Raw genomic sequence first — 18,671 nt, forward strand, 5'->3', positions numbered from 1 at the left:
AGTGTAATTTGTAGTTGTAAACAATAGCCACAAATGTGTATCAGTACATTTGTACTTGCAGAGCAAATTTGCAAGCGTGTAGGTATTTTTTGTTTCCACCAAACACAACGCAACCTTTACACCTTTTCAGATCCTTCAGTGCAGGTGCACAAATCCCATCGGACGAATCACAAATACAGAAACTCATCCGCTCATGCTCTTTGCAACTATTGTTGCAGTGAATATGGTGCAAAACACATTCACACACCTGCATCCAGAAATTTTTTTTTCTAAGCATGAACACAAATGCGTTACTGCAACGGCTCGAATCTGCCGTTAAGAGTCTCAAGCGAGGGGGCGCTCGAGAGCACCAAATGGAGTAGACGTAGTTTGAGGAGCTCCTCCAAAACCTCGAAAAAAACAGCTTAATTTAATCATAATCAAAACGAAACGACACCTTTTTAAGCTTTTCCAGCCAATGCAGACGAACAATCAATGGAGAAACAAATTCTGACTGAACAAGCGGCTAGTGCTGTCAACGACGAGACCACGGCCTTATCCCCAATCTTGGCAGCAATCCAAGCATCTATTCAAGCTATGGATAAGTCGATGAATGACAGATTTAACTCTATCGAAATAACTTTGTCGCAAATGCAAGCATCGCTTACCGAAACTAACTCCCGTATCTCCGATCTCGAGGGCATGACAACCGCATTTCCGAGTTAGAAACTCTCTGCAAGGACATCGTGGCCGCCAACAAAGCCCTATACGTCAAGCTTGATGATCTGGAGGGCCGCTCCCGTCGGCAAAATATAAAAATTGCGGGGCTACAAGAGAAAATTGAAAACGGTCGCCCAAGAGTCTCAAGCGCTGTTTTACACTTGCAAATCTACGTTTCGCGCTCTCGCTCTTTTGCACCAAACATCGCTGTGATATTTGTGTATAATGCTCACATAATATATTAGCATATACACATTAGATTAGTCAGTACCAAAACTGGAACTAATCTAACAAAACAACTTAACAATGCAAAAATTTGTACTCCCAAATTAATATTCATTCATTTTCTTTTTGGCTTAGTCCCTTTATTAATCCGGGGTCGCCACAGCGGAATGAACCACCAACTTGTCGAGCGTATGTTTTATGCAGCGGATGCCCTTCCAGCCGCAACCCATCTCTGGGAAACATCCATACACACTCATTCACACTCATACACTACGAACAATTTAGCCTACCCAATTCACCTGTACCACATGTCTTTGGACTGTGGGGGGAAACTGGAGCACCCGGAGGAAACCCACGCGAATATAGGGAGAACATGCAAACTCCACACAGAAATGCCAAAAATATTAGATACAATTTTAGTAAACAGGAAAAATCAACGGAAGCGCGCACACACACACACACACACACACACAATCTATAATGTTGAAATTTTGTAGTTTGTAATAACAAAACTATATTATAACAGTATATTATATAATTATATATTATATAATTATATATTATATAATAACAGTGTATTATCTTAAGATGTCAGGTGACCAAACTCTTATTTTAGTAGATATAACAGTTTAATAAAACAGTTTTGTTTATACGAACCAAAAATTATTGTCTATGTTCACTCAAAAATGGACATAAATATTCATTCTCAAAAGAATGTGTACTCATTAATGCTGTATATACATAGTTGTGTGTACATCAGGGCATCGAGCCTCCTCCTATAAGAGATTTCTAAAGTCGAGAGTTCCTTTAAATCTAATATTAAAATATATAGCTAAAATAGGTGTAAAGAAAACACTTGTATACTGACATGCCATCCATGTCGTTGGATTTAAAGAGCCAGATGCTGGTGGGGGTGATGCCCAGCTCTTCCTGAGTGGCATCGAAGCCAGAGAAGAGGAGGAATGATGCTTTACCAGGCCTCATCATGTCCAGTCGACTCTGAATCTCTTAAAGGTAAGAAAATAGTGCATGTACAGTCATGAGACTAGGATATCCTGTTAGATTCTAATTGTATTTATCAGGACATAAGAAATTATAACACAACCATATAAATATTAATGCAATATGACAAGTCTTGGTGGATGTAGAGACTAGCCGAAGGAAAATGAAAGAATTAATATGACAAATCTTTAACTTGTGTAAAAAATACTTGGCTTGGCAACACCATATCTTGCCTTTACTTTTGTTCAATAAATTATCAAATGTAAGGTGTGAGATGTGATGTGACGTTGTTCATCTGAGGTTGTATCTTCCCAATTTTAAGATCTGCCAAGGGCCCTATAGTTATTATTAAGGCCTGATACTAAAAACTATGAAATTCAATACATGTTCACATGAGTGTAGTCTATGAACAGTGGGTGCTCACTAGAATAAACCTGACTGAAGCACCTCACCTGGCTTGGCTTGTATTTCTGGAGGTAAAAGCTTCTGGAAAGTATTGAAGATCCCGCAGTTGGAGATGATGACAGGAGCTCGGATTTCCACATGCTCTTCACCTTTCTTCACCGTCACTCCTGTCAGTCAAAATACATTAGCACTTTTTTTTATTCACGATTTAAGGTATAATATAGAAACTGACTATTTTAATGTGTGGAGTTTGCATATTCTCCTTGTGTTGGCATGGGTTTTCTACGGGTGCTTCGGTTTCCCCCACAGTCAAAAGACATGCCGTACAGGTGAATTGGGAAGGCTAAATTGTCCGTAGTGTATGAGTTTGAGTGAGTGTGTGTATGGATGTTTCCCAGAGATGGGTTGCAGCTGGAAGTGCATCCGCTGTGTAAAACATATGCTGGATAAGTTGGTGGTTCATTCCGCGGTGGCGACTCCGGATTAATAAAGGGACTAAGCCAACAAAAAAAATGAATGAATGAATGAATGACTATTTTAAATGCAAAATAAAACCAGACTGAGATGATCAAGGACAACCAAGCAATTTATTTAGTTAATGGGATAAGCAAAAAGTTTACGAGCCATGAACCAAACTAAAAATTCTCAAAACTCAGGGTTTCTGGTAGTACCTAGAATAGCAAAGTAGTAAAGGAGGTCAAGCCTTCTCATTTATGGCTCCTAAACTCTGAAATAGCCTTCCTGATAACGTCCGAGGCTCAGACACACTCTCCCAATTCAAAACTAGATTAAAGACCTATCTGTTCAGTAAAGCATACACTTAGTGCACCACTTAGCGGATTTCCACACAGGTTATGCATCTTGTTGATATACACTGTGAAAATCAGCTACGCTCATTATTTTCTTTATTCTCCATTTCCACCTGGGGATACTCTTCCCGAGGCCCTCAGACTATGCAGAGTCATTGATTCGATCCAAGACCAACGACGAGATGATCGCAAGGTTTTTTATATCCTGGACCTGGTCGAATCCTGAGCAGCTACTGTGATGGTCATGGAGGAGTGGAAGAACATGAGACTGATTCCTGTGACGCTCCAGAGACAGACGAGTCTTCGCTGAGGCCAGCTTCCAGCCTCCGCCACTGAGACTGCAGCTCTGCACAAGACGTTTGGCCAGCGGAGAAATTAAAATGGTCGTGCCCAACTGAGTCTGGTTTCTCTCAAGGTTTTTTTTCCTTCACTTCCGCCATTAGTGAAGTTTTTTTCCCTCTCCGCTGTCGCCACTGGCTTGCATGGTTCGGGATCTGTAGAGCTGCGCATCGTTGGATTTGCTCTTCAATATTTGGACACTCAGTAGTGATTATTAAACCACACTGAACTGAGCTAAACTGAACTGAACTTAAACACTACAAACTGAACTACACTGTTCCTATTTACTGTGACTTTTTATGTGAAGCTGCTTTGACACAATCTACATTGTATAAGCGCTATACAAATAAAGGTGAATTGAATTGAATTGAAAAAATAGTCACAAAACTCTGATTTCAAACAAATGTGTAAATACGAAAAGATTTTAGCTGATGTGGGAAAGGGCTACAATAATGAGGACAAATATAAATTAAGTTTGATCAAACTAAATATTTCAATTTGTGCGGGACAATGATTAATCACATGCAAAATAAAAGTTTGTATTTGCATAATATATGTAGGTGTACTGCGCATATTTATCTGAGAAAATGTTTATATATACATTTGAAGTCAAAATTATTCACCCTTTTGTGAATTATTTTTCCTTTTCAAGTATTTCCCAAAGGATGTTAAACAGCAAGGAATTTTTTACAGTATTTCCTATAATATTTTTTCTTCTGGAGAAAGTCTTATTTGTTTTAATTCGGCCAGAATAAAAGCAGTTTTACATTTTTTACAACCATTTTAAGATCAATATTATTTGCCTCCTTAAGCAATATTTTTTCGATAGTCTACAGAACAAACCATCGTTATGCATTAACTTGCCTAATTACCCTAACCCAGGGCTATTCAATTACAAATTTAGTTGGGCCAGATTGTCAAACCAAGAAGATTAGCTGGGCCAGTCATTTTAGCGGCAAATTAGCTCATATAGACGAATTTTAAAACCAACACAAAAAAATTTATTGAAAAGCATGAGGTTTATTCGTTGTTTCTCTTTTAATTTTGGTCAGTTTGCAGAGCGAAAGGTGCATACAAAAAGAGCTGAATGAACAGAATCTGAGGGCGTACTCACACTATGTACAGTTGCCTTGAACTGGGCTGAAGCTCGCTTGTCCCCCCTCCCGGCTCCCCCGACGGCCCGCACTCAAGTTACATTCGGGCCTGAGCACGCTTACATCATCGATGATGCGCTGTTCAGTTTAAGAAGCGCTCTCGCTCAGCGCAGTCAAGATTTCTTTATATCGTTTTATCATTTTAGTGGTTTAGGATGCAGTGACACGCAGTCAAATATTTCACCGAACAGATCCGCCACTTTTGACGCTCATAAACAATCATAAAATCCTCATACTGCCGGAATTAGGAGGTTTGCTAACGGTGCAGCTGTGGTGCAGTGAGGGGTTTGCATCTTTAATAATCTACGACAGTTTGCGTTCATTAAACAGTAAGAATGATTAATAAATTCATATGAAACAGGCCCTTAAAAGTCACGTCTCGTCTTCAGTTTCGGGCTCAGGTACGCTTTGTACTCTACAAGTGTACCTCGCCTGAGCCCAAGTGAACCTTGCTCAGGCACACCTCTTCCAATCGGGCACGCTCTGCATTGTTTGCGTGTTGCAGGCTGCGTAATTTACGTAGGTATTTGCGTTTTTGGCAGGACCATAGACATAATAAATACTTTATATTTATATTAATATAATATATTAAATTATAATAAATAACAATTAATGAATATTATGTATTAATTTTTTATCTATGGCGGAACCACGGGCTGGGCTGCTCTGAGGTTGATTCTGGGCCGCATGTGGCCCGCCAATTGAATAGCCCTGCCCTAACTTGTTACCCTTATTAACCTAGTTAATCCTTTAAATGTCACTTTAAGCTGAATACTAGTATCTTGAAAAATATCTAGTTAATATTATTTACTGTCATCATGGCAAAGATAAAATAAATCAGTTATTAGAAATGAGTTATTAAAACTATTATCTTCAGAAATTCCGTTAGACAGAAATTAGGAGGGAAAATATACACGGGGGCTAATAATTCTGACTTCAACTATATATAAACTTTGAGGTCTTTTGTACTCACCATATGCAGTTCCCTTGTTATCGACCAGGATTCGGCTCACAGGGGCCCGGACCAGCACACTGCCGCCATATTTCTGTATGACTTTAGTAACGTGGAAGGGGATCTCACTGGCGCCCCCTTTAGGATAATACGCTCCACGCTTGAAGTGGTGCAGCATCAGAGCATTGATCATGAAGCTGGAGTCTTTCGGAGCAACACCTGAGCAGATTCACGGAAACACCTTTGTTGTATTAGTGCACACACACTTTACAAGGAAAATGTGTTCATGTTTAATTCAATGTGTAAAAATGACCAGCAGATTTGTTTTGAATAGTATGTTATGGGCAGCGCAGTAGGTAGTGCTGTCACCTCACAGCAAAAAGGTTGCTGGTTCGAGCCTCGGCTGGGTCAGTTGGCGTTTCTGTGTGGAGCTTGCATGTTCTCCCAGTGTTCGCGTGGGTTTCCTCCGGGTGCTCCGGTTTCCCCCACAGTCCAAAGACATGCGCTTTAGGTCAATTGGGTAGGCTAAATTGTCCGTAGTGTATGTGTGTGAATGAGTGTGTATGGATGTTTCCCAGAGATGGGTTGCAGCTGGAAGGGCATCCACTGTCTAAACATATGCTGGATAAGTTGGCGGTTCATTCCACTGTGGCGACCCCGGATTAATAAAGGGACTAAGCCGAAGGAAAATGAATGAATGAATAATATGTTATGTTGCATGGCGGCACAGTGGCTCAGTGGTTAGTACTGTCGCTTCAAAGTAAGAAGGTCACTGATTTGAGTCCTGGCAGGGCCAGTTGACATTTCTGTGTGGAGTTTGCATGTTCTCCACATGTTGGTATGGGTTCCCTCCAGGTGCTCCAGTTTTCCCCCCGTACATTGGTCGAAGTGTATGAGAGTGTGTGTGTGTGTGTGTGTGTGTGTGTGTGTGAATGAGTGTGTATGGGTATTTCCCAGTACTGGATTGCAGCTGGAAGGGCATCCTCTGCATAAAACATATGCTGGAATAGTTGGCGGTTCATTCTACTGTGGCGACCTCTAAAATAGAGACTAAGCCGAAGGAAAATGAATGAATGAATTATGTTGCATGCTTGGAAAGTATCGACACCGTGATGCATTGTGTAATATGTTCATAGTGACGCAGGAGTGTGGTTTTCTCCGCCCACTGAATTGATTGACAGGAGCGTATTAACATATCTCCTCAGTAACATGTAAACCTCAGTAAACATGTCCACAGAACAGGATTTGCAAAGAAACTGGGCCTCAAAGTCACTGGGATTTGGATCCTATTTTAGCGGCAGGAAATTTAGAAAAAGAGACTTCTTGTGTTGATATTACTCCAGGTAAATTACTCATAGGTGCTCTTTAAAGAAGTGGGGTAATATATTTGCTTAAAACTTGAAAAAAGCAAGTCTCACCATAGAAGAAATAGGAGAAGATCAAGTGCAGGTCTTTGTTGCTGGTCAGTTTGTAATTCATCTCAGTAGCGTTGAAGTCTGAGAGTCGAAAGATGGACGAGATCAGGTTAGCGATTCCACTTTTGATCAGAAAGAGAGCAAACCACTGTGGGATAATCTTCAGGATGGCCATCAGCGGCGTCTTCCTGGCTGTGAGCTGTGGACCAAACAGAAGACACAGGTGCTGTATTAATGGATTCATGTAAAGAAGTGGTTAATTGAAAGTCAGCATTTATTTTACAACCTTATATTGCATTATTGTCTGTTTTACACATGGTTGTTTGGTTTTATAGTGATTGAGTGATTAATGCTACTGTTACTTCTCTGTGCCATGTGTATATGTGTGTGTGCCTTGTATTCGTCACGTTGTGGGGACCAAATGTTGCCAAAAGTATAGCAATACCAGTACATTTTGTCCTCATGCGGATATTTTTTGGTATTCGTAATTCACATAGAATGAAGTACAACCCCAAATCAGAGAAAGCTGGGACAGTATAGAAAATGCAAATACATACAAAAAGGTAGGGATTTCCTTTTCTTCTTTGGTCCAGAGCACAGTGTCCATTTCTCCCAAAAAATACCCGAAGTACTAATTAATCTGACCACAGTACACATTTAGAATGGTCCATTCCTGAGAAGTCAGCAGCGATTGTGGACACTGTTAACATAGGGCTGCCTTTACAGTACAGTTTTCACTGGAATTTGTGGATGTAACTACGCATTGTGGTACTAGAGAAAGGTTTGCCAAAGTAGTCCTGAGCCCATGTGGTGATATTGCTTATAGGCCCCGTTTACGATAATGCGTTTTGGTTTTAAAACGGCGTTTTAGAATGACAACGATCCACGTCCACACTAGCGTTTCACCCAGCGTTTCTGAACAACTCTGCGTCTACACCACACCACTGAAAACACACATCCCGTGACCACACACACTGGCATGTGCTGCAGCATATCTAGCCAGATGAGAGCTGTGCTCGTCAGACTGTTCATCAAGGATTTACCGCTGGATTCAATCTCACTGTATTTGTTAAACATGATATTTAATCATCTTGTTGTCTATATCTAACGATATATTCCCCGACTTTGGTCGTTTGAATCTATTACTTGTTCTCAGGTAACGTGTTTTGGCTGAGCGCAAAGATAAGTTATTAATTAATGTAACCATGTACATTCTGTATATTGACTGATCGTTTGCCTTTATTTGCTATATTATGTAAACTTATTGTACGTTATACTTTTATAATGGCCATTATTGATTATTAAAACTGATATTCAGCAAAAGACAGAATTCGTTTCGTATTTTCAATGAGAATGAAAGGAGGCAGTAATGTTACAGGCTCCATTTTGTTATAAATATGCATACAGTGAAGATGACGCTCATATATGCGGCATGATGCCGCAACATTTCTTCTGTTAAGTTGTTAATATAAAAATGAAAATAGCAGTTCCTTATGTCATGTTTTCATTTTATTGTTAAGATAAAGAAACAACGTAAGTATCCAGGATAAAGTGAATAAGGTTATAAATTACACGTTTCCCTTTGAAGATTTACCCGACGTATCCTTGAGAGTCTGTTTTCCATATCAAACTTGCGAAGTCTGAACTTACAAGGAGAGGATGCAGGACTGAACTGTGTGTAGGCTACTTAATATTGAGGAAAAAAGCCCCAATCAGATAGGCGAATGTCTTCAGCTCTACCTACGTTTTCAGATGTCTCCGTTTTCCCTCATCCACACTGAGACGGAGCAGCAGCATTTTATGAAATGAAAACAGCCTCTTCAGCGATTCCAAACGTCCGTTTTGGCACGAAAACTCCGGCGTAGTGTCGACGGATGGCGTAACCATAGCAAAACGTATGCATTTTAAAATGAAAACGCATTAGTGTTAACGGGGCCAAAGATGAATGAGGATTCTTGATGCAGTGCCTCCTGAGGGATCAGAGATCACGGTTGTTCAGCTTAGGCTTGCGCTCTTGTCCTTTACACACTGAAACTCCTCCAGATTACTTGAATCTTTTAATGGTGTTCTGCACTATTGAAGGTAAAATATCCAAATGTCCTCCTATCTTTCATTGATGAACACTGTTTTTAAACATTTCAAGAAGTCTCTCACGTATTTGTTGGCAAACTGGCGATCCTGTGCCCATCTTTGCTCCTAAAGGACTAGACCTTTCCTGGAAGCTGCTTTTGTACCAAATAATAATTACAATCACCTGTTGACATCACCTGTTTCAAATCACATCATTATTTAACCAGTTTACCTGATTACTAGCCCTAAACTGCTCCCGTCACAACTTTTTTGGGATGTGTTGCAGGTCTGAATGACAGGAAAGGATGTATATTAACTAATGAAATTAAGTTGACCGGATAAAACATGAAATATCTTGTGTTCATATTGTCTGCGATGAAATACAAGTCATAGTAAATTTGGAAAATTCAATTCTTTTTTATCAGCATTTTTCCATATTGTCCCAACTTTTTCTGATTTGAGGTTGTAATTTAAAGGTGTAAAAGTGCAGATTGATATTGTAAGAATTCTTTAAGCTGTAATCCCCCTCCTAACCAGAAGGAGGTGCTCCTGTCTTCTCGCACAACAGGATCCCATTTCTATGGTTCCTCCGGAACAGTGGATGGCACCACTTTCTCACCATCTGCTGTGTGCCACCACTCAAGCTTGATTAGCAACACCTGTGTTTTGCCCTATATAAGTGTGTGTGTTACAAGCTACTGTGTTCAGTCTTGAGCCATTACTGCCCGGTGTTCTCCAGATTGTCTAGAGAAGCTAAGTGACTGTTGTATTTGTTTTGCTTGTTTACTAGTGGTGGGCAAAGCGAGGCTTCATGAAACACTGAAACAGTTGAAGCAAATGTGTCGAAGTTTCGAAACCCCACTCTACGGTGACACCTAGTGGTAATTTTTTTATGTATTGCACTGGAACAGCTTCAGCAAAGAACAATTGAACAGATTGAGGTATTAAACCAAGAATTTGTGAGAATGAACCCTCAAGTGATATAGTGGAGTGATTAGGGTTCCTGACCACCATGTGGGGATTGTTGGTTCGAATCCAGGCTGATATAGCTGTTTTGAATGCTTTAATATCAGTTTGAGATTCTTTGTTCGTGTATCGTTCTGTTTCAACATTAGTCTGACATTCGAATAAACACTTTGTGAATAAATATGGCTTGTTTTGGTCATAAAACAGGGCTGTTGATAGATCATATACAGTTGTGGACAGAAGTTAACAAGAATTATTTATGTTATTCATTAAATTTCCCATTTATTGTATTTTATGAACGTCTACCCCAACCCTAAACCCAACCATCACAGTACTGTAAAAATATTAATTATTGTTTTACATTTACAAAAATTATGCTCTAAATTGATTGCGTATCTGCAGCTGTATCATATCTAGAGTACACCATAAACAGTAACATGATTAAAATACATAAAATCATGATTTTGGAGTATTTTTACAAGTCGGGAATCGAACCCAAATGTCATTTGAAGCCTGTAACAACACACACATGGACGATCCACTAGGCCATACGAGACAGAAATTTATAACTGACCCTATCAGTCAAATGCAGATTCTCCAGGTCTCGAAACGGTTCTGAACTGATCAATGCTTTAATCGCTTTAGTCATGTGACCAGATGTTTCGAAACACTTCAGTCACGTGACCTTGGTGTTTCGGATCATGCTTCGGTACAGTGTTTCGAAACACTTGCGCTTCGGGATCTTGACACTGTGTCGAAACGTCAGTTTCACGTCAGCCATCCCTATTGTTTACTGGAAGCTTGGCTTCAGTCATTTCTGTTGTACTTTGCAATCTAGTTGTCAAGTAAAGATCATTTGTTTATTATTTCTGAAACCAAAGCCTCAATCTATTAATCTTCTGCTCTGCTCAGTAATCTTCTAATCAAAGCCCCAGCTTTGTGTCCAAGAGACCCGGGTTCAATCCTCACCTAAAACGACACCTTACAGATATTGTGTATGAGATAAAGATGCTGTACCTTCATGACCTTAAAGAACTCCTCCACAGCTTTCACGTCGTTAGGGAAGAGTTTCTTCAGGTTCTGCTCCATCTCCACCCGGCCGCTCAGGATGGGGTAGTCTCTCCGTTTGCCTTTATCATCGATCACAATACTGTCGAAATGCTGCGGCAGCTCCACAAACTCCAGCTGACCCTCTGAGATCTGGTCCATCGCAATCTTAAGTAGACCGTTTTCATGCAGCTGACCGAAGTAGTGGAGTCCTTTAATATATGGGAAAATCTTTCACGTTAGTGATTTATATTTTAGTAACAACTCATTTATTTTATATATTTTTATAACACTTTCCAAGTATACACACAGGCATCCTCTTTTTGAAAAAAAAAACAAAACACTATATATTGTATAACTACAGGTTTAATATGTGTATATACACAAGACCTTAACCTTTCTGATTTTGACTGTACTGTAATAATGTGCTATACGAATACAAATTAAATGAATTGAAGTAAAATTCGCATAATATTTAAGATTTATCAGGAAACCTGGGAAGTAACTGTTATAACAGCTTTATGTACACCATATTTTCCCAAAAATAAATAACAGATGATTATTTATGGGTCATGTCTGTAAAAGAAAGCTATATTTTTGATATATAAATCTTAAAAATAATGTTAAATATCAGTAAATGAACTGAAATTAAACTTTAACAAACACTCAAAAAATCACTTTGTAGTATGGTTCAAACCACTTAATAAAGATTAGTTGAAAACACAATTTTGTGGGGGTTTTTTGGGACAACTTAATTGTTTTATGTTCAACTCACTTAAATTTGTAGAAACAATTAAGTGACACATTATTTAAATAGCAAATGAATTCGTGCCCCTTAGTGTGCCTATATGTGTGGTGGTCTGAAAAGGAGGCGTGTACATTTTTGGCGTGCTGCTATTGTGAAGCAGCTTAAATAGACCATGCCCTTGACCAACCAAATGCTGTTCCAATGTCAATGGCGCAGATTTTTTTTGTCGTTATTTAAAAAGTTTGTTTAGTGATAGGCAGGTCCAAAACACATGTACACGTTGCTTATTACACAGACAGGGATGCGCAGCAGCACAGAAATATCTTCCTAACACCTGTGTTCCTAACCACACGCGACGCAGCACTCTGACACCCAATAAAAGTTGCCTCTTTTACATGTTAAAAGAAGTTTTTGTCCACCATCTGAGATTGTGACAAGCAAAATTTCTATTTTAGAAATACTATCTATTTCCGCAACATTGGAGCAGAGCAGCAGCATAATCTACTATGGCATTGATCACCTCAGGTTCAGATTATGTGCTTTATTCTATGTAAAATGCTCCTAATAACTAGCAGATGGTTTGAAAATTAAAGTTAGAACTGTGACATAGTGCTAACCAACAACATCAGTCACTCAGCCTGTTAATCACTCAGAGGACACTGCTAAAGAGGTTTAATACATATTAATTCCATTAAAAGCCTTTACCATTTTATTGGGATTGCAGTGGAAGATATGTAAATGAATGAACGGTATTTAAATGTTTCTGTCATGTCGCATCGTGTTTGGTGCAGACAGCCAAATTGCTTGTTGCTGGAATCCTGTCGCCTTGTTAGGACACAGTTTAAGGACAACCCTTTTAGAAAATGAGCTGGGTGCGCAGACTGTTTTTTCAGACCTATATTGCACCTGCTTTAGACCATGTGCTTAGATCATTAAAATAGAGCGCAGTGATTCTGTTGTGACTGACTGAGGTGATTGTCTTGTGTTTTGAGGTGATTATTTTTTTTTTATCCTAATATGAAGCTCTGCTGTAGGAGATTTTGTACGTACCCACATCAAACTCGAAGCCCTTCTCGGTGAAAGTGTGACAGCAGCCTCCTGCCACGTCGTGCTGCTCCAGAACCAACACTTTCTTCCCTGATTTGGCCATTGTGGCTGCAGCCGTCATTCCTCCGATCCCGCTTCCGATTATAATCGCATCAAGATTCGCTGGAATCTTTTCCTTGGTAAATCCTAGAAACATATAATGTACGTAAATATAGTTAAAGTCAAATTTATTAGCCCTCCGTTTTCTTTCTCAAATATTTCCCAAATGAAGTTTAACAGAGCATAATATACCATATAACATATATATAACATATAATATTTTTTCTTCTGGAGAAAGTCTTATTTATTTACATTGGTTTATTTACTTAATCAGTATTGCAATTACATTATTAAAGTCAGTGGTGTAAAGTAACAAATTACAAATACTCAAACTTAAGTTACTGAGTAGTTTTTCTCAAGAATTCAAAATTTTCCAAGTAGTTTTAAAAATGTGTGCTTTTACTTTCCCTTGAGTACATTTTTAGTGCTGTATTGGTACTTTTACTCCACTACTTTCCTTCAGTCTGCAGTCACTACTTTATTTTTTCCTGTCTATGTGGATTAGAAGAATCCGTCCTGTGATTCCTGTCCAATCAAAACGCACATAGAAGGTAAATCGCTGATTTATAATTGCAGCAAACCATTTCGAAGCATAAAAAGTGTCCAAAAGATGTCCAAAATCTTTACACGCATTGACCCAGAGACTGTTTAGATGCATGTCACTGATGAGAAGATGACTGATGCTTACTGTATGAAGACCGAAATGGCCTTAAACACCCAGCAGGCACAAGACGTCAACAAGATGTCAGATTGACGTTGTACCCCAACGTCGTGGGGACGTTACATTTTGTTTGGAAATAAAAATCGGGTTGACATCAGAACCCAATGTCAGGCCGACATCAATGCCCAACGTCCAACCTAAAATCAACCAAATATCAACGTCGAATGATATTACAGCTTGACGTCGTGTGAACGTTACCACTATGACATCTATCAAACGTTGGATTTTGGTTGCCATACCTGACGAATAAATGTCAGTATTTGTCGTAAATATGTCGACATTGGATTTTGGTTTTCTCTTGGCTCTCCGGTTTCCTCCCACAGACCAAAAATATGTAACATGAGTAAATTGACAAAGCTAAATTGACAGCATAGACACTCCATAGCATTCACGATCTACTTCCAACATTATCAAGCAGGGGGAGTTCTCGAGACCTACCTGAACTCGGACTCCCCTCTCGCCCTGCAATGGTGGGGAGCCCCAGGCTCGAGTATGTCACAAGCTCAGGGCTCTCTCCCGGGACAACATGCCAAACACGCTTCATAATCAATCATTAGCTAAGGGCGAACTCTTAAAAGTATGATTTTTCAGTATGCTTTCCACCACTGATCTATAATATTACTGTATATGCACACAATTCAGTTTACATACATACAACCAGGCACATTAATGGATATATATATATATATATATATATATTATACGTATAAAACTATATATATATATATATATATATATATATATATATATATATATATATATATATATATACGTATACAACTATATATATATATATATATATATATATATATATATATATATATACATATACAACTATATATATTTATATATACATATACAACTATATATATATATATACGTATACAACTATATATATATATACACACATACAACTATATATATATATATATAAATATACTTATACAACTATATATTTATATATATATATATATATATATATATATATATATATATATATGTATGTGTACATATATATATATATATATATATATATATATATATATATATATATATATATGTATGTGTACATATATATATATATATATATATATATATATATATATATATGTATGTGTACATGTGTACATATATATATATATATATATATATATATATATATATATATATATATATATATATATATATATATATATATATATATAGGTGTATATGTATATTTTTTGACAGATGTGTTCCTGACCATGAATATGAGTAAATGACTTCAAAGCAATAGTGATTATGCAATTTTATGTAATATTTTACTGCACCAAAAAACCGTGACAGATGAAAAGACCAGTGTTTTATAATGATAAAGAATTTGAATGGCCCCAAAACCTCACTAAATTCTATCTTCGTAATCTCTAAAATGCTTTAAACAAAAGAAATGCACAGGTTATCACAACTGGGTAATCTAGTTAAGATATAGCATAGCCATCGACACGCATGCTAATTGTTTTACAATGGCATTGTGATAATATGCTGCTTTACCTAATTAGATTACCTTAAACAGCCTATATGTTCTTTGTATGCTATCTGATATGAATAGCAAATGTAATGTCTGGACTGTAAGAAGACTTTTAATTTGTCTCTTTAAAAGCCTTAAAGGGAAATGACATCATCATATACTGATATATGCCATTATGTGGGGCATTAAATAAAGATATAAGAATATATATTTAATATTATACATTATAAACATGCTTTATGCACAGATCAGTTCTTAATTGGTCTCTTATTAAAACAGTGCACTTAATTTCTTTATAGTAAGCTTGATTTACAATGGGAAGATAAAGGGTTAGTTCACCCAAAAATTAAAAATGTGGCATATTTTACTCATCCTTCATTCATTCGTTCAAGTTATGTTGAAAAATGTCAAAATATGGACGCCATTGACTTCCATTGTATGTTCATTTTTCTACTATGGATGTCAATGACTGCTGGTTACTTTATAAAGGTTAAACAATTACCTTATAAAGGGTTGAAACCACTTGAGAATGAGTAAAGTGAGTACATTTAGATTTTTGGGTGAACTATCCCTTCAAGTTTAAGTCCCTTTATTCATCAGGGGTCACCACCGCGGAATGAACCTGGAGTACCTGGAGGAAACCCACACCAACACAGGGGGAACATGCAAACTCCATACAAAAATTCCAGCTGATCCATCCGGGACTCGAACCAGCGACCTTCTTGCTGTGAGGCAACAGTGCTAACCACTGAGCCACCGTGCTGTTCATATAAATAATTACAAAAATATATAAAAAAAAATGTATATGAAATGAATTAGCATAATCTGGAATAATTGGTTGATGTGTATTATATTTTACCATCATATAAATACATTTTTGTTTGTATTTCTTGATGTTTCTGTATTTGGTTCAGCTTAATAACAGCTGATTAATTTCATGTAAAATTTTGTATCTAGCAGCAGATATAAAGTATGTTTTTTTCACATAATTGTGGCAGCATTAAGTAATAAGTCCGCCATATTCTTTTCTTATAATCAAAGATGTGTCGCACAGAATTAAATAAAAAAATAAATAACAATAATTTAATTTATCAATGCTGTTTTTCTAACTAAAGCCAGTCTCTTTATTGATTAATACCCCTATATAAATTTCTGGAGAGCAGCAAATGCGTCCCAGGAGCTATTTTTTTTTTTACAGTTTTTTTTGTTTTCATGAATCCGCCAGAGGACGCTGTGTGCGCTTTTTCAGCTCTCAAATTTCTCTCGCAAATGCCATTTGCGCCTGCTGTTTTTGCGTAAATCAACCAGAGGACACTGTCGACTGACTGACTGGCCGACCGACCGACCAATGTTTTAAATAGCACCGATTGACCAGCGCCCACCCACTTCCCTAAACCTCAACCCACGGCGTTTTCAAAAGCAATCCAAAAAAAGGAAAAGCTCTCGTGGCCACCTGATTTTTTAACCACGTTTTCAGATTTTACCACATTCTCACCCTGTTATTTACTTATTTTATTTTTTTGGCTTTTGTTTTTGTTTTATCTGCTTTCTGGAACCGTTCCTCACCAGACTCGAACCCCGTTGTCGAGGTCAACTCCTCTCTGTGTCTCAAGTCTGCTAATGTATGCAGCGAGCTACCGGACAAACTGGCAACAGCAGGAACGCTGTCCATACGGAGGTAAGTGGTCAGCTGGTAAGTGCGAAAAGTAACGGCGTCACACCGCCCCATAGCGTTTGTTTTAAAGACAAAATGCAGACATATTTACTTCTGGCTACATAATTCGCGATCTCCAGAAATGTATATAGGGCTACGTTTTCAAAATAAGCCTATGTTGACTATCGCTAATAGATTTTTTAAGAAATGACATTTACTGACAGAAAATAAAAACAGAAGTATACATTTAAAGGGATATTTCACCCAAAAATGACAATTAACCATCTCTCTTTTGGTTTCAAACTTTGAAGAGTTTCTTTCTTTTGTTGAACTCTAAAGAAGATATTTTGAAGAATGCTGGAAACCTGTAACCATTGACTTCCATAGTAGGACAAACAAACACTATGGAAGTCAATAGATACCTGTTTTATCTTCTTTAGTTTTCAAAAGAAGAAACCCATTAAGGTTTGAAACCAGTAAATCACTGAGTAAATAATGACAGAATTTACATTTTTGTGTGAACTATCCCTTTAAGAGATTGCACATGGGCTTTTAGATTAGCAGAACCGGCTTAAAACATGCTCAGGTCGTTCTCAGGTCAGAGAAGCATTTAGTATTTAAAGATGGTCTGATGTATTCACCTTGTTTCAGCACTTTATCTCTCTTCTTCTGGTCCAGCTCTAAGGGTTCTGCAGGCCTCACTGATGAAGCTGAAAACGGACTTGGTTTTTTGAACAGAAACCAGAATGTTCCTCCAGCCCAAATCAAGACGGAGACCAAAAAAATCAGCAGCCACATCCTGAAGGACCGTCGTTTTCACCCTGAAACAAACAAACAAAATCTATATATAGACAAAAACTATTGGAGTTTTCAGCAGTAAATGAAGAGAAAGGAGTCTTCTGCAAGGATGTTTGCAAGTCTTCTTCTTTTATATGCAAGCAGAGGACCAAAGGTCTCAGCGAATGAGTGAAGCAACACTTAATTGTCATATGTAATCGATCAAGATAAGAGTGGTAAACGTAGTACAAGCTCTAGTCCACATTCAGATCCAGTCTCATCTAAATAAACATTTAGATTATTGGGGGTAAACAAAAACAGCTTGTTTATTTGATTTCAGGCACGATGAACCCCAGAGATCGTTTAGACACACTTTGCCTTTTGCTTTTCAAGAAAAACTCCTTGTTAAAGGGACAGTTCACCCACAAATTAATTTCCTAATTATTTTCTCAGGCTCACATGCTTCTAGACCAGGCATGGGCAAACTCGATCCTCGAGGGCGGGTGTCCCTGCAGAGTTTTGCTCCAACACTAATCAAACACACCTGAACACCCTAATTAGTGTCTTCAAGATCACTAGAAAGCTACAAGCAGGTGTGTTTGCTTAGGGTTGGTGTAAAACTATGCAGGGACACCGGCCCTCCAGGATCGAGTTTGCCCATCCCTGTTCTAGACTATGAATTTCTTTCTTCTGTTGAACACAAAACAAGATATTCTGGAAAATGATGAATATAAAAGCAGCTCTTGAAATTCTTAGTAGAAACTGAATGGAAGTCAATGGCTGCTTTTATTTTCCAATGTTCAGCTGTAATTGTTTTGGAGGGAGAGTACTAAATGTTGGCAGAATTTTTAAATTATGTTTAAAGTTAAATAAAGTAAAATAAACGTTATTCATTCACTCTTTTTCATTCACTCTTTGTCGCCACAGCGGAATGAACCACCGACTATTCTGGCAAATGTTTTATGCAGCGGATGCCCTTTCAGCCGCAACCCAAAACACACTCATACACTACTGACAATTTAGTTAATCAATTCC

At 37.9% G+C, this 18,671-nt stretch overlaps 1 protein-coding gene across 1 annotated transcript; it reads right to left on the reverse strand.

The window, feature by feature from the left end:
* Nucleotides 1-324: 324 nt before the first annotated feature.
* Nucleotides 325-17,750, reverse strand: si:ch1073-13h15.3 (inactive all-trans-retinol 13,14-reductase). Its single transcript, XM_056469933.1, has 8 exons — nt 17,501-17,750; nt 12,882-13,064; nt 11,054-11,295; nt 7,004-7,199; nt 5,607-5,804; nt 2,379-2,498; nt 1,779-1,931; nt 325-389 (listed from the first exon to the last, which is right to left on the reverse strand). Exons 1-8 carry the CDS (start codon nt 17,655-17,657, stop codon nt 325-327), a joined length of 1,314 nt encoding a protein of 437 aa, XP_056325908.1. The 5' UTR covers nt 17,658-17,750.
* Between the last annotated feature and the right edge of the window lie 921 nt (nt 17,751-18,671).

This window comes from Danio aesculapii, chromosome 12 (assembly GCF_903798145.1).
Source record: "Danio aesculapii chromosome 12, fDanAes4.1, whole genome shotgun sequence".
Classification (NCBI taxonomy): Eukaryota; Metazoa; Chordata; class Actinopteri; order Cypriniformes; family Danionidae; genus Danio; species Danio aesculapii.